Here is a 17,570-nt window from a genome sequence, read left to right on the forward strand (position 1 = left end):
AGTAGCCTTGGTTGGAGGCCCCTGGTTCTCATTACTTGAAATATTTGTTGCCATTCTCTTCTGGCTTTGAGCATTTCCCTTGAGAAGTCAGCTGCTAACCTTATTGGGGCTCCCTTGTATGTTACTTCCTGTTTTTCCCTTGCTGCCTTTAAGATTCTCTCTTTGTCTTGGAATTTTGCCATTTTAATTATGATGTGTCTTGAAGTGGGCCTCTTTGGGTTCCTCTTGATTGGGACTCTTTGTTTTTTCTCGACTTGTGTGGCTATTTCTCTAACCAAATTAGGGAAGTTTTCCATCATTACTTTTTTAAACAGGTTTTCTATCCCTTGCTCTTCTTCTCCTTCTGGTATCCCTATTATGCGGATATTATTACATTACATGTTGTCCTGCATTTCCCTTAACCCCTGTTCAGTCTTTTGGAGCCTCTTTTCCTTTTCTTGCTCATTCTGGGTGTTTTTTTTCTACTTTGTCCTTCAGCTTGCTGATCTGATCCTCTGCTTCCTCGATCCTGCTTTTGATTTCTTCTACTGTGTTCTTCAGCTCAGAAATTGTATTCTTCATTTCCTCTTGGCCCTTGTTGGCAATTTCTATTTCCTTTTTCATGTTGATACAGTTTTCACTGAGTTCACTGTAATTTCCCTGTAGTTTCTGGTAATTCACTGTGAGCTCATTGAGCTTCCTGATAACCATTGCTTGGAACTCAATATCCTGATAGTTGACTTGCCTCTGTTTCATTTAGCATTCTTTCTGAAGCTTCCTCCCTTTCTTTCATTTGGGGATTGTTTCTTTGTCTTCCCATTGTTTGTGAGACTCTTCTTGTTAGCCTCAGCTTCTTAAATTGTTCTGTTGTGACTCCCTGGGTTTATGATATGGACTTCTGTGGTAGAAGACCTGTGAGATTCAGTGGTGCAGTCTCCTTTATCTCTCAAGCTCACTGGTCTTGGGCTGTCATTTAAGTTGGCTCTGAGTTTGTTTTTGGGTTTTGAGTGTTGTTGTGTCTTTCTTTGGTGGGTCCTTCCCACCAGCTGTTTTGAGTGAGGGAGGGTTACTCTGTACACCACCTGTTGTAATTTGTTGTTCTGGTGAGGGCCAGTTGTGTTGAACTTGTTTCTTCCATGTGTACAAGGTTTTGAGGATTCTCTCTTGCTCTTGTTCAGTTGTTTGTTCTGGGTAATTTATCCGCTATTTAGTTGTATTTCCAGATAAGTCCTGGATTGAGATTAGTGTGGATTCCACTGTCTCATTCACCTTCTTCTGTTGTTCTCTTTTGGTGGTTCCTTTGTTGTTGGGTTTCTTCTTCTAGTGGGTATTCTCGTGTTCACATCTTCCACCTGCTAGGTTCTCTGTAATAGCAAAGTCAAATTTATAGCACTGTCTCAGCTGTTTGGATGCCCGTCTTTGGGTCCAGCTCTGGTCTTTTCACAGTTCCAGGTTTTTTGTCTCATGTCTGATTTCTCAATGTCCTCTACAATTTTTGGTCTCCTATTTTCGTATATGTTGGGGTACTCTTGGCTGTTTGCTCTGTTCCTCCACAGATCAGATAGGTTTTTCTCCTGTGTATAGGGGGAAGTGGAATTTGCTCCCTCCTACCTTGCCGCCATCTTCCTTCAAAAACTGAAATGACACTTTTTAATCTATACTTTCTCATTTTGGATAATAGCAGCTCATACAAACATTGCTCATTGAAGGGAATGAAAAATACTAGTGTTCAAATACTAGTTAAAAATAGATATTCAAAAATTATGCTGATAACATATTTTATTTTTGTTATTTTAGTATAAGCCGCCTGCTCTTAAAAAGTCAAATTCTCCTGGGACCATATCATCAGGATCTTCTCGATTACCACAACCAAGTGGAACTAGCAAGACTGTTGTAGGTAATGAGATCTATGAAATAACTTGTTTCATTTTTGTTTTTAATAGTATTGGTAGAAAAGGAAATGAAGATAGTGTTCTATTTTGGGTTATTAAAATACATTTATAGTTAACAAGATATAGGGAGTTTAAGTAATTATTTTTGCGTAAAAATAAAGTAACTTTCAATAGCTTCTACTTTAGATATTTTATAGTCCTTTTTTTTAAGCTTCAATGCATATCCTTGAGTTGTTGATGAAGCATTTGTTCAGAATAGTCAACTAAGTTCTTTTCTTGATTCTTTATGACTGTTTTTTTCCCTCATTTCTACTTATACTGCTCTGAATGTGACAAGTGTCCTTAACATAAAATGTTTAATGGTTTGAAGAAGATATTGACTGTTGAACATGTACCTTCAGTTGTATGTGTAGTATAAGAAATATAGACATAAGAAATGAAGGATATTATATGTGGAATTCTTCTTAGTTGATAACTTGTTTAGATGTATTGCCACTAAACCATTGTTCTCCTTGTCAGATGCTATTTTATGTGACTTTTGTTTCATAATGTCATTAAAACTAATACCTTTTTATTATAAGGTGTACCTTCAGGTAAAGTGTCTTCAGTTAGCAGTTCTTTGGGAAACAAACTGCAGACCCTATCTCCCTCACATAAAGGCATAACAACCCCTCATGTAGGGTAAGTCTACATTGAATTTAATTTATTAGTGATGTACACACACGTATATATGTATATATATGCATAGGTAATACTAAGCCTTATTTTGTTTAGATAATTGGCTTTTTAATTATCCTTAATTTTCTTTCTAAATTAACTTGTCTTTTAATATTGCTGGTCAGATCTACACTCACTGCCTTTGGGGATCTAAATTAGTATAACTATTGGAAAAATATTTGATGGCATTTGTCAAGAGTCTTAAAACATTTATATTTTTGATTGAATAATTTTACTCTGGGAATCTAGCTAAGGAAATCATTTTAAATACAAAAGATTTTTGTAATAATTATTAAGCATTATGTATCAGGCACTGTGCTAGACATTTTACATATATTTTTATTAAAACCATCTGACTACCATATGATGAGAGGGCCAGAGAAGCAAAATAATTTGCCCAAAGCCACACAGCTGCTTAGAGTTGGAAGTAGAATACAAATTAGGGTCTCTTTAGCTCTAAACGTTGTTCTCCTTTCATATGCTTTTATTATAATGTATAAAATTATCTAAATATGTCTAGCTTTGTTTGAAGAGCAAAAATTGAAAATCTACAGTGGGATATTATACAACCATAAAATATATATAAATTTTAATAAACTGATTCTGCCATAACATGAATGGAATATGGAATACAAACCCCATGTTAGCTATGACAGAAATGAGAAAAATAGGTGTACAAAAAGCTAATATGCTGTAATAGTAATAGTGGGTGATTCTTTTCCTTTCATTTAGTACTTTCTAAATACTTTTTATTTTTCTACAGTTTTACACGAAGTAGAATAATTGCTTTCAACAATTATGTTTCTATAGGAAAATTATTGATAACACTGGAGATTTTAATAGAAGACCTCATAATCTAGTAGAAACTCACTTTTTCTTCCATTTCAATGTAAGAAAATTAAGGATTACTCTATCACTACTAAAATGAAGGCTATGTCTATGTCTTTAGAAACAGTGATAAAATCGACATAGGAAATATAGCACATATTACTTTCAGAGTAAGTTATCACTTCAATTTTATATAGGAAATATATATGAAAGTATATATCAAATGAGAGTAATTGCTCTTTGTTTTTTCATTTGGACTATGTTGAAAGTACAAGAACTAAAAGGAATTTAATTTCTTTTATGGAAAAAGAGAAATGATCAACTAATGAGATCTTTTTAGTTTAAATTTTTTTTTTTTATTTTTGTTTTTCTTCCAAAAAGAAGAGACAGGCTATCCTTCATAAAGAGAGTGGTTATCAGTCAAAATGGTGATTGAAAAGTAAAAGGTTCTCATCTTCTAGTGGTAAAAACTGATTTGATTTTTTTCTTCCCTACTGATTTGTCTTGACTTTATTTTAGTTTTTTTATTTATTTTTATTTATTTGTTTTTATTTTTTATCCTCACCTGAGGACATGTTAATTGATTTGAGAGAGAGAGAGGAAGTAAATTGTGATTAGTAAATGAAATAATTTCAGTGATTTGGAATTGTTTAAACCTGTATGTACACAATCTGTATTGTGTTCAGCTTTAATCTTGCATACCAATGATTCTGTCATATTTAGCATATATTGGAAACATACCACAGAAGAATTTATCCTTAATATTTATCCTAAAATTTATCCTTGTAGTTCGAAAAATTGTCATGTTTGCTGATTAACTTCTAAACAACATGCGGGTCAACCAATTTTAACATTTTTTAAGTGAAGTGTACACCCAATGGAATTTTTTCCCTTATTCTAAAAGATGGCTATCTTTAATCCTCGGAGATTTAGAAGTATTATGAAACACAAAGCTTTTAAATAAATATTGCCACATTTGAATTCTGTCATGGACTTCACAGTCATGCCTTGAGAATTGTGTTTTCTTAATAGTTAATTACCAGCTCAAGTGGATGTTTCAGTTGATAATTTTCAATAGCTAAAAGATCAAATTTCAAAGCTTTACTTCTGTTTGGTTACTTCGAAAAGCAGGAGTTTGAAGCAACAGATTACATGTAAGGAACATTTCTTAGTATAAAAATTGAATTTCGACGCCCTGGCTGGCGTAGCTCAGTGGATTGAGTGCGGACTGTGAACCAAAGTGTCACAGGTTCGATTCCCAGTCAGGGTACATGCCTGGGTTGCAGGCTATGACCCCCAGCAACTGCACATTGATGTTTCTCTCTCTTTCTCCCTCTCTTCCCTCTCTAATAAATAAATAAATAAATAAATAAATAAATAAATAAATAAATAAAATCTTTTTAAAAATTGAATTTTGTTCCTCATACTTTATATTAACAGTAGTATAAATAACTGGTTTTTAAGTACATTTTGTATTTAAATTTTTATGAAATATTCTTTTTTTTTATTGATCCACAAATGTCCAAAACAACCTAGAATTGCAGAGTTTGGCTTCTCATGTGGACAACAATGATTGAGATTATTGGATTAGGAAAGATAATTTTGTCAGGGAATTATATACCAAATTATCTGTATAAGATAAATTTGAGATCAAAAATAGGACACATTTCAGAACTTTGAATGCCTCAGATATTATAACAAAGGAGATCTACAATGTTAAGACAGAATACCAACTGTTATTATAAAATTTTTCCCAAGATTAATTCAGAAGTCATATTTTAATTATGTCTCAGTCTACTGTGCTTTCTATAGTTTTACAAGACTGAGTGGCTTATTTCTCAAGAGAATTCACTTTCATAATATTAACAGTAAACAAGGACCTCCTTCCTATAGGTTAAAGTTTATTTCAGATTAGAAATATGTAGTTGATATCATTGTCAAATATTTCTAAAACTGCTCATTCAGCTATGAATATTTTGAAAGCTTGCCAATGTATCATTTCTTTCTAGATATACTATTCATACCATAGCAGTCATATGTAGGTATAGATAGTCATTTTAAATTTATAAGTCTTGGTCAAAATAGGACAGTTTATCATCTGTAGAAATGTATCAGCTTGACAAAAGTAGTGTATTTTTGTTGGGGAACAAGGTAACATAGTGATATTTATCATAACCTTTTAATATATGGTAAAGTTTTTAAAAATTATCATTGAAATTTGCTTTTTATTTAGATTTTCAAAAATGCTGGCATTCTCTCATATATGAAATTTTGGTATTTTGAAGGAGATGATCTTGTTGAATTATGGATTGAGAGCCAAATCCTAGTATCTGTTTTTCTTTTTTTTATTTCTTTAAAAATTTTTTTGTTTCATAAATTACTTTATTGTTGTTGAATTACAGTTGTATGCATTTTCTTCACCCCACTCCCTGCCACCCCAGCCAAACCCACCTCCCTTCCTTGTTTCCACCCTACCCCCTTGGTTTTGTTTCTGTGTCCTTTATAGATGTTCCTGAAACTCCTTCTCTACACAGTCCCCTGCCTGCTCCCCTCTGGCTATTGTTAGATTGTTCTTAATTTTGATGTCTCTGGTTATATTTTGTTTGCTTTTTTCTTTTGTTTATTATGTTCCAGTTAAAGGTGAGAGCATATGTATTTTTCCCTCACCGCCTGGCTTATTTCACTTAGCATAATGCTCTCCAGTGCCATACATACAGTTGCAAAGGGTTGGAGCTCCTTCTTTCTTTCTGCTGCATAGAATTCCATTGTGTAAATGTACCATAGTTTCTTGATCCATTCATTTGCTGATGGACACTTAAGGTTGCTTTCAGCACTTGGCTACTGTAAATTGTGCTGCTGTGAACATTGGGGTACTTTGGTTCTTTTGGATTGGTGTTTCAGGGCTTAGGGTATAGTCCCAGCAGTGGAATTGCTGGGTCAAAGGCAGATCTATTTTTAGTTTTCTGAGAAAATTCCATACTGTTTTCCATAGTGGCTGCACCAGTCTGCATTCCCACCAACAGTGCACTAGGGTTCCCTTTTCTCCATATCCTCTCCAACACTTGTTTGTTGATTTGTTTATGATGGCCATTCTGACCAGTGTGAGGTGGAATCTCATTGCGGTTTTAATTTGCATCTCTCTGATGGCTAGTGATGCTGAGCATTCTTTCATATGTCTCTGGGCCCTCTGTATGTCCTCCTTGGAGAAGTGTCTGTTCAAGTCCTTTGCCCATTTTTTAATTGGGTTGTTTGTCTTCCTGGAGTGGAGTCGTGTGAGTTCTTTACATATTTTAGAGATCAAACTGTCTGAGGTATCATTGATAAATATGTTTTCCCATATAGTCGGTTCTCTTTTAATTTTAATACTGTTTTCTTTAGCTATGCAGAAGCTTTTTAATTTGGTGAGGTCCCATTTGTTTATTCTTTCCTTCATGTCCCTTGCTTTAGGGGACATATCAGTGAAGGTGTTGCTGTGTGGAATATCTGAGATTTTCCTGCCGATATTTTCCTCAAGGACTTTTACGGTGTCACAACTTATATTTAAATCTTTTATCCACCTTGAATTTATTTTTGTGTATGGTATAAGTTGGTGGTGGAGTTTCATTTTTTTACATGTAGCTGTCCAGTTCTCCCAACACCATTTCTTGAAGAGGCTGTTTTTACTCCATTTTATGCTTTTGCACCATTTGTCAAATATTAATTGACAGTAGAAACTTGGGTTTATTTCTGGGCTCTCTGTTCTTTTCCATTGGTCTATATTTCCAAGATATTCTTTATGTATTTGGGTGTTCCTATGTTGGGTGCATATATATTTACAATGTTTATGTCTACTTGATGTCTGTTCTTGAGTATTATGAAGGGACTTTCTGGATCTGTTTTTATGGTTCTTCTTTTGAAGTCTATTTTGTCGATATAAGTATTGCTACCCCGGCTTTTTTTTCCTGTCCATTTACTTGGAATATTTGTTTCCAGCTCTTCACTTTCAGTCTGTGTAGGTCTTTTGTTCTGAGATGGGTCTCTTGGAGGCAGCATATGTGTCGATGATGTTTTCTTATCCATTCAGCTATTCTGTGTCTTTGATTGGGGCAATTAATCCGTTTACCTTTAAGATTATTATTGATAATAATAATAACCAAAGATTATTATTGATAATCTTAGGTTATTATTGATAGGTACTTATTTATTGCCATTTTTTCACACCTGTGTTCCTCTCTCTTTCACTGTTTCTCTCCTTGTTCTGAAAGCAAACCCTTTAGCATCTTTTGCAGAGCTGGTTTGGAGGAGGTATATTCTTTAAGGCTTCTTTTGTCCGGGAAGCTCCTTATTTGGCATTTTAATTGAGAGTCTTGCTGGATAAAGCAGTCTTGGTCTTGGTTGCAGGCCTCTGGTTCTCGTTACTTGAAATATTTGTTGCCATTCTCTTCTGGCTTTGAGCATTTCCCTTGAGAAGTCAGCTGCTAACCTTATTGGGGCTCCCTTGTATGTTACTTCCTGTTTTTCCCTTGCTGCCTTTAAGATTCTCTCTTTGTCTTGGAATTTTGCCATTTTAATTATGATGTGTCTTGAAGTGGGCCTCTTTGGGTTCCTCTTGATTGGGACTCTTTGTTTTTTTCTCGACTTGTGTGGCTATTTCTCTAACCAAATTAGGGAAGTTTTCCATCATTACTTTTTTAAACAGGTTTTCTATCCCTTGCTCTTCTTCTCCTTCTGGTATCCCTATTATGCGGATATTATTACATTACATGTTGTCCTGCATTTCCCTTAACCCCTGTTCAGTCTTTTGGAGCCTCTTTTCCTTTTCTTGCTCATTCTGGGTGTTTTTTTTCTACTTTGTCCTTCAGCTTGCTGATCTGATCCTCTGCTTCCTCGATCCTGCTTTTGATTTCTTCTACTGTGTTCTTCAGTTCAGAAATTGTATTCTTCATTTCCTCTTGGCCCTTGTTGGCAATTTCTATTTCCTTTTTCATGTTGATATAGTTTTCACTGAGTTCACTGTAGTTTCCCTGTAGTTTCTGGTAATTCACTGTGAGCTCATTGAGCTTCCTGATAACCATTGCTTGGAACTCAATATCCTGATAGTTGACTTGCCTCTGTTTCATTTAGCATTCTTTCTGAAGCTTCCTCCCTTTCTTTCATTTGGGGATTGTTTCTTTGTCTTCCCATTGTTTGTGAGACTCTTCTTGTTAGCCTCAGCTTCTTAAATTGTTCTGTTGTGACTCCCTGGGTTTATGGTGTGAACTTCTATGGTAGAAGACCTATGAGATTCAGTGGTGTGAACTTCTGTGGTAGAAGACCTGTGAAATTCTCCCTAATCTCCTGAACTTGCTAGTTTTGGGCTGTCGTTTATGTTGGCTCTCTGTATGTTTTTGAGTTTTGATTGTTGTGTCTTTCTTTGGTGGGTCCTTCCTACCATCTGGTTAACTGAGTGTCACTCCATCACCTGTTGTAATTTGTTGTTCTGGTGAGGGCCAGTTGTGTTGAAGTTGTTTCTTCCGTATGTGCAAGGTTTTGCAGATTCTCTTTTGCTCTTGTTCAGTTGTTTGTTCTGGTTAATTTCTTCACCATTTAGTTGTATTTCCAGACAGGTCCTGGGCAGAGTTCATGTGGCTTCTACTCCCTCCTTCACCTTCTTCTGCTGTTCTCTGTTGGTGGTTCCTTTGTTGGTGGGTTTCCTCTTCCAGCAGGTATCCTGGTGTTCGCAGCTTCTACCTACTCATCTGACTTTTCAGTGTCCTCTGTAATTTTTGGTTTCCAATCTTCATATATGCTGGGGTACTGTTGGCTGTTTGCTCTGTTCCTCAGAAGATTGGCTAGGTGTTTCACCTGTGTGCATGGGGAAGTAGACTCCACTCCCACCCATCTTGCCAGCATCTTCCCATTATCTAAATTCTTTATCCTAGCATCTGTTTTTGTTGGAACATGGCCATACCCAATTGCTTTGCATTGTCTGTGGCTTTCTTCATGCTCCGATGGCACAGTTAAGTGTTCATGACAGACAGAGTATAGTCCACAAAGCCTAAACTACTTGCTGTCTAGACCTTTACAGGAAAAGTTTGCCACTCCTTTTTTTAGAGTAAGTTATTGTAGTAGGCATTAGATATTTATAATTTGAAGGGTGGGAGGGTTAAGGATTCTTCATTACATCCAAAGATGGAACTGGTATTTTTTTAAGTCATTTGGGCTTTCTAGGAACTTTTGCTACACATTAGTATTCTGTGGAACCAAAGTGTTTTATAACTTTTATTAATCCTACACTATTCAATGATTGAATTCAAACAATAGTGAGGAATTGAAAATGTACTTTCATGTTGACTATGCCTAAATCTAGGTGTCAATTAAGGGCATTTGATATGAGATTGAAATTCTATATTGTCTTACATGGTCGGATTGCTTAGTCTGCACTAAAATGCCTGCTACTTTGATGCTTGGTTGGCATCAAAGTACCCTCCTTTGTTTCCTTAGCAGCAGCAAGACTACTTTTACTGATGAATGGATTTGTTTATTCCTGCCTTAATTTCTCACAGACCTTGGGTGTATAATAATTGCCATTACTGAATTGGAGCCTTTAAACAAAAATGGTATTGAAACACTCTATAAAAATATTGATCTTATTAGTTGCGTAATTGGGAACTATCAGATTGAATTTATATTCCTCAAACTTTGTGAATAATTAAAAATACATAATAAAATGGAATTTTCATTGTATTTTTCAACATTTACTAATTTTCAAAGCAACCCTAGTAGTAAATGATGGGTGAATTCTGTATGAAAATCAACAAAGTTGCATTTTTTTCATAATTTGAAACATCTAAGCCCTTGAGATCAAGGCAAAACACGTAATAGAAACATACTTCCTGGTTTCTTTGTTTTTGTTAAGTTTTTTAACTTTTATTTATTTATTTTTAGAGAGAGAGAGGAAGGGAGGGAGAGAAACATCACTGTGTGGTTGCCTCTTATGTGTTCCCAACTGGGGACCTGGCCTGCAACCCAGGCATGTGTCCTGCCTGGGAATCAAACTGGTGACCCTTTGGTTTGCAGGCCAATACTCAGTCCACTGAGCCACAGCAGCCAGAGCTAGTTTCTATATTCATATTATTCACTCCCTTAACTGATGGTTTACAAGACCAAGGAAGAAGAAAAAACTTCAACTGGAGAATTATCAGCTGGATTGATGCTTTTAAATTCCCTTTGATAATATAGCCACTTATGCAAAACTTTCCATTCGTTTTCAAATTTCCCTTCATCTTGTTGCTTGCTTTAAATTATCCTTAGTGCTACTGGAGACAGAGGCACAGAAGTAAGGAGTTTAATAGAAAAGAAGACATGAGGAAAGACGTGTCTATGTGTACCAAGATAAATATGATGATGGTACATGAGAAAAGCCTGTTACATCTTAGATATGGGTAGCTTAGGGAAAGATTTAAATATTTGAAAGTTCTTTCATAAATGAATCTTTCTAAATTTTTATTTAATTACCCCAACATTGACTTTTAATATTTAAAAATATATGTGTAATTAAGATTTTATATGTATGTATTTCTACATAAATTATATATAATGTATTTATATGTATAAATGTTTATATATGTAAAATTTTATTTATACTGTTTAACTTTACAAATTAATTTTTTATGGTTATACCTTGATTTGAACATAGTGTAGAGTAGCAGATTTTAGCAGAACATAAGTTTAAGTGATTTTTAGGTTAAGATTAACATTTATTTACAGTTAACCTAAGTAATATTTGAATTGTGTATGTTTATACACACACACACACACATGTATGTAGATAAATAGATCAGTTGAGTTGAATTTATAACACAGGTATATGGCATGATGATAAGTCATCATTGGAACTCTCCTTTCAGTTAGATTTTCAACAACTGAAAACACTGGCAATCCTCTCACATATGGAATATGTAGAATATTTCCATTAGATAATTACCTCCAAATTTTTATTAGATTTTACAGTCCTCTTTCCAAAATTGAACTTTGTTATATCATATGTAAGATCTGAGGAGTTCTTATGTTAGAGGAATCTGTCTTAAAAATGTAGTTTAAGGTTTTCTAAATTTTAATTTTTACAACTTTTTTCAAGAAAGAAAATCTTTTGTTCCTTATTCCAAATCCAAATTCATTTTGTTAAGCTACAGTTGGAGCAGTGTTTTAATAATTGTTAATTCAAAGAAAATTCTGATTTGTTCATTTAAATTTCAAATAGGTAACTTTTTTAGTAATTTTTCAAAATAAAATAAACCATCAAATTTAATCTCAGATATTTTAGAGATTATGTTTAATATGTACTTAACGAAGGCATTTTTAAAAACTTTAAAATGTCTTAAGTAATATAAACATCACCTGCAAATTATTAATATGAACCTGTTAATTATAACAAAATGCCTGTTATGTGTATAGGATAGTATAGGGTACTGAAAGAACATAAAAATGAATGAAATATGTTTCTCCTTAGAGACCCTCATAATCTAGAAAAATGAGCAGATTCTTTTTGAACACTAAACTCCATAAGAACAAGCATCAAGTCTCTTATTTATCATGATATCCCCAGAATGTAGCACAGTGCCTGACACATATAGGTGCTCAGGATCTGTAAGGTCAGCAAATGCGTGGAAGCATGAATGAGCAAACAGGCATCCCTTTAAAAGAGTGTACTTTAAAAGTAAGCAATGAGATGTTATTCAATAGACATTTAAGGTAGTTTCCTAATTTCATAATTTAATTTTCCCTGTTCCCTACCATGAATGTATATTGGTTGGTGATAGTATACATGATTCAGTTATTTGGTTGATAGAAAAAAATGGAATACCTGCAGACCATTAATTCTTCTATTATCCTCTAAATAGACATACTTTATACTTTTGGCATGACCACTTCACATTTTACCTGTGATTTTTCATATTGCCATCCATATTTTCTCACATAGGATTATTTTTACTTTTCCTTACATAAACATCTAAAATAGTCATCTTTTGTTAAAAAGCTAAATTGGGTAAAGATATAAATACTTATTTGACTTCTTATTTTATACTTGAACTTTTAAATGCAGGAGAAATGAAAAAAAGAAAAAAAGAGAAAGGTTGTATGAATTCAGGAAAGGGAAAAAGTGAGATTATTAGAGAACAAGCATCTCATCTGTCTTCTAGAATAACAACTTTCAGTTTGCTTCTAGCTTCACAAATTTTACTTGAAACAAGTTGTTTTCTTAAGTGTCTTCATTGATTTCATTGCCCTGCTATGCATAAATATGGCATTTCTTTGACTAGTTATCAAAACTGGCAAGATGGCCTGCCTAGTCAGAATTTTTATATTTAATAATGGATATTGTATGAACTTTCTGAAGATTCCTTTTGAAATTAGTCCTGACCCTGGAAGTGAGATAAGTAAGAGCTTGGGGAGTGGATTTCTGATGAACCAAAATAATGTCTTTAAAAAATTTATATAAAGAAACAAATGTAGCAATCTCCTTATGGGTACACCTTTATATATTTTAATAGTAAGATGGACAAGTTAGGCCCTCCACTTCGAACTGGAAGATATGTGCAAAGGTTCTATGACAGTGATACAAAATCAGACAGTGCCATCAAAAGATATGAGTTATTACCCATTTACAAGTAAGTATTTATAACTCAGTTTGGTTAATCTTTTTCACATATTTCCTTAAAAGCTTTATATACTGTAATACTATAAACTTGTACATTACTATACTTAAAAAAAATCTCATTTTAATCATTTTTAAGCCAAGAAGTACTAAATACTCTTCTACGACTTACAACAGCTTGATTTTTGCTAAACATTTCCATTGTCCTAAAACTGCTTTATTGCATACATTTTATTCCATTAAATTTTATTTTTAGAGGGTTAGAATAGCAATCATTTTCAATAATCATTAATTTTAAGAAGCTCTTTTTTAAGAATAGTATTTTTGACAAGTATAGGAAGTATTATGTCATATACAGGAGTATTATATAATAGTGCTAGATTATCTTTTAGTTAAGCAGATGATCAATGGTTAAAACAAGGCAGAAAAAGTGATCTTAGAAAACATTTAATGTAGGGATCCTCAGTTTTTTTGTTAGATGGTTATAAATTCTACCTTAAGCAGGGAAAAGATATGAAAGTCACTTTGGAACTTGTCTACATAAGTCTTCAAGTGTGCTCGTTTGGGCTCCAATACAGGTCTAGCCCTCTCATTTTAAAATAATGAAATTAGGGCCTAATAAATTAAATTACTTATTAAAGTTTAAAAATATGTTATTTGAGAGAGTTAACTTAGGTACCTTTGAAACCAAGGTCTACTATAAAACATTCTCTTACTGTGTGTGAAAAGTAATACCTTTAACTAGATATACAATAAAATTAAGATGGGAGAAGTCTTGAACTTATTAGCAGCCAGCAGCTATGAGCTATTGTTAAGTAGCTAATGATAAGTCCTAGAAGGAAGAATCTGCCCTGAACCATTTTTCTTTGTATTACTACTGCTGTCTATAGGCACTGAAGCAGATCTCAAAGAAACATTGACTAGCAGTAAGCTAGATTGAGTGCAATTCCAAAATTAAACCTTCTTTTATAACTGCTTGAACTATATATAGCAGGCAGATTGGATCCTATGAGCCTGGGGCAACAGGTGTCAGATGCTGATCAAGACAGATCTTCACAATCTCTGAGAATGCTCTTAACATTCAGATTCTGCCTTTTAGATGATATTACTAAAAATATGTGATCGACATTTGATAATGGTGGTTAATAATGGTGGTTATAATCTTATTTCCCCCTATTTTTTAATTTCTAATTATTTAAACAATTTTAAATTATTCATTTGGTGAAATTGTGAGTGTGTGTATGCATGGGTGTGTAGGAGTTATCTGTATATCTCATGTACATATTATATGAAAGTGATAGGATTTCACTTTGAATGCCAACATTGCATATTAAACAAAGGATTTGTAACACGACCCACCCAAATCCAATCTCAAGTACTTTGGCCATGTAATAGCTTTGCAAATTACTTAATCTCTCTGAATATGAATGTTTATTCAAGTTTAAAATGGGAATAGATAGTACTTTCAGAGATTTTTGTGAAGATTAAAGTTGTATATGTATCATATTTGGCATTTAGTGGTATTTGAGAAATAGTAGATATTGTATTACCTACATTATTTTTAAGGTAGCTGTTTGAAATTTTAGGAAATTATCTCCAACTTTGCTGTGTAAGTAGACAAAAAAGAATTTTGCTCATTCAATTTAAAGGAAATATGAAAAGCATTCAGCTTATTTATTACATAACATTGCTTATTTCTGAAATGAAAGGATTCAAGTAAATCTCTAAAAAGGGGGAGGGAACTGATGCTTTACTGAACATCTAACCACTAGTTTAACACCATATGGGCTGTGTCACCTTGGTAAGTGACTTAACCACTCTTCACCTCACATGCCACATTTGTAAAGTGAAGTTATTAATTCTACCTACTATGTAAATTAAATGTTTATATATGAAGTCAATTAAAAATGTAGCTATACCAAGTATAGTAAGCACAATTATATAAATGTGAACTTGTAGTAGTAGCAAAATCATAGTAATAATAATAGTATCAGCAGCATTGCTGAATGTTCATATAAATTGCAGTTTATGTCTTAAACTTCCTTTATAAGTTAATATGGTCCCATTTTATAAATGAGTGAGCTTGGTCTCAGAGAGGTTGACCACTGTCACAAAGTTGGTCCACAGTAGCTGGGATTTGAGTGCAGATTCATCTGTATCTCCAAAGCCTATACATTCACAGTTAACTGTCATATAACTAGTTTTCCTTGATTCTTGAGTCTCAGTAAAGGAATTAGTGATAACCTAGCCAAAACTTTCCCTCTAGTGAGAGCAATAGCCCAGGCCATTCAGTTAGTGAAACTAAAGTATTAAAGGGAAATTATATTAACCCATTTATTTGATTTGATGTTTCTCACAACAGACTTTCATAAATTGAATTATTACTCTTTAAAGTGTTAGCTAGTATTTAAAGTGATTAGCTAATTTTTTTACCACATTGCATACACTTACCATATTATTTAGCAGTGATTTGTAGGCATTTAACAAACCACATCTTTATTTTGAGGGTACTATGAATTTTAAACTTTCTGAAGCTTTTCAGAATGATTAACTTAAATATTTCATGTATAGCATATACACATATTTTAATTGAGTTTATACACCATCAGGATAATGATAGTAAATGCAAAATGCTTTGTTTTATCTTTATTTTTTTATTTTTTATTTTTTTTATTTTAATCATTGTTCAAGTACAGTTTTCTGCCTTTTGTTCCCATTCCAGCCTGCCCACCCATCCCTCCCCAGTTCCCTCCCATTACCACCCCCCCTAGTTTTTGTCCATGTGCTTTATATTTGTTCCTGTAAAGCCTTCCCATTCTCCACTGAGATTCCCTCTTCTCTCTTTATCCTTAGTTTTAACTACTGTTTTCAGTTTTAAAATAATTATTTGTATTTTAATCTTTTGACTTAGCTCTTTACAGCTTCTAATTATTTTTCTAATCACACAAGTAGGAATTTAAGAAATAAATGATTACTATTGAATACTTTTTCACTGCTACTTCTTTCTCTCTCTAGAGCTAATATCAAACCTCGAAACTCCACACCGCCTAGTTTGGCACGAAATCCTGCATCAGGTGTTCTTACAAACAAAAGAAAAACATATGGTGAGAGCTACATAGTCAGGTATGTTTAGTTCTGATGTTTTAATAGCCATAATAAAAATGAATACATGTAGTTTTCCAAGGACCATATGCAAAAATATGTATCAGGCTTTGATAGAAAATCTGTTTTTTCTTTTGTTTCTTATTTAACCTGGATTTTAAGTTGTAGACTAAAGAAGTACTTTGGACATAACTAATATAGTCCTATACTTTGTAGTTAGAATTATAATACTTTTACAGATGCTCAAGGACAGTTTGGTTCCACTGGATTAACTTTTTATGTCTTTGTTTTTAATTCTGTAGTTAGAATTACTGTTGTAAATGCTCAAGGATAGTTTTTTCAGTTCCACTGGATTAATATATTTTTATGTCCATGTTTTTAACTATTGAATAATAGACACATTGAATAATAGACTCTTTAAACCACCGTTATTGTAATTTTCAGCACCATTTTCATAAATTTTAAACTCCTCTACCGAGGTTGTGATTATTCATATACTTCCCTTTCTAAACTCTCACAATATTTGTATAACTTTCACATTCACTCTGTTTTTAAACATATAATGAAATTGTCCCTGTCATAGATATTTTTTATATATATCTCAACTTAGTCCAGAAAGTTTTAAGGCAAAGTGCATAAATTCATGATGTACGATGAGATACAATAATTTTTTAAATGAAAGAATAATAGAGGAACAATAAGAATTAACAGTGAAAAAAGGGGTGAAGTTAGTCCACAAATGTTCCAGAAAGTTTTAAGCAAGGTACATAAAGTTGCCATAAGAGCAAGGTACTTAGCTCTCAAAAATAAGGGACATAAATGTAAAGGAAACTGGAGGTCAGACTGGTAAATTAACCCTGATACTACAGCTCCATTGAGGTTCTGACTGGTCTTCACCACTTAGGCTTGGGTTTTAATTTCATCATGGGAGGGAGGAGTTGACTTCTAGGATTTATACAAAGGGTAACAGTTGAGACTCAGCTTTCTCTTCCCCCCTGCATTCCTCTTTTCTAAGCCAGGACTTTTAAAATGCCCACCAAGAGGCCTCTTAAGCTCAGCTAGAGCTGCTTACATGACAGTATGTTCACTTGGCGTTAGAATAAATTACAGGAAATAAGGAATGATAGCAAGGCAGCTTCAGGTGCTTCTCTGAGCCAATGACTGAGTGACAGCTCAGATGTGAACAAGATCTCATATATGGGTATACGGACAGTTTAATTAGACATTCTATGTACCCAAAGGAACAATATCTCTTGTAACAATCCCATATCTATGATTTCCAAGTTTTCCTGAGCATATGGTATGTCCAATTTGTCAGTGGACAACATGTAAACATTGTTGCCTGGGTAAACAGTTGGCATTCCATCCATCTTTATTAGGTTTTCATTAAACAGCCAGAAAGTTATCCTAAGGTCACATATGTCCACCAAAAATGA

General features: G+C 33.6%; 1 protein-coding gene across 2 annotated transcripts in view; it reads left to right on the forward strand.

The window, feature by feature from the left end:
- ZC2HC1A (zinc finger C2HC-type containing 1A) overlaps window positions 1-17,570 on the forward strand; it is a 54,019-nt gene that overhangs the window by 32,838 nt on the left and 3,611 nt on the right. The window contains exons 6-9 of one of the 2 annotated variants that reach the window (XM_045849523.1): window positions 1,777-1,876; window positions 2,453-2,552; window positions 12,929-13,045; window positions 16,048-16,155. In XM_045849523.1, coding sequence (XP_045705479.1) covers window positions 1,777-1,876; window positions 2,453-2,552; window positions 12,929-13,045; window positions 16,048-16,155 — 425 coding nt within the window. The remainder of the gene's footprint in view (window positions 1-1,776; window positions 1,877-2,452; window positions 2,553-12,928; window positions 13,046-16,047; window positions 16,156-17,570) is intronic. The other variant, XM_045849522.1, reaches the window with a different exon arrangement.

Source organism: Phyllostomus hastatus, unplaced genomic scaffold (genome assembly GCF_019186645.2).
Source record: "Phyllostomus hastatus isolate PE091 unplaced genomic scaffold, TTU_PhHast_1.1 phas_contig_65, whole genome shotgun sequence".
Lineage (NCBI taxonomy): Eukaryota > Metazoa > Chordata > Mammalia > Chiroptera > Phyllostomidae > Phyllostomus > Phyllostomus hastatus.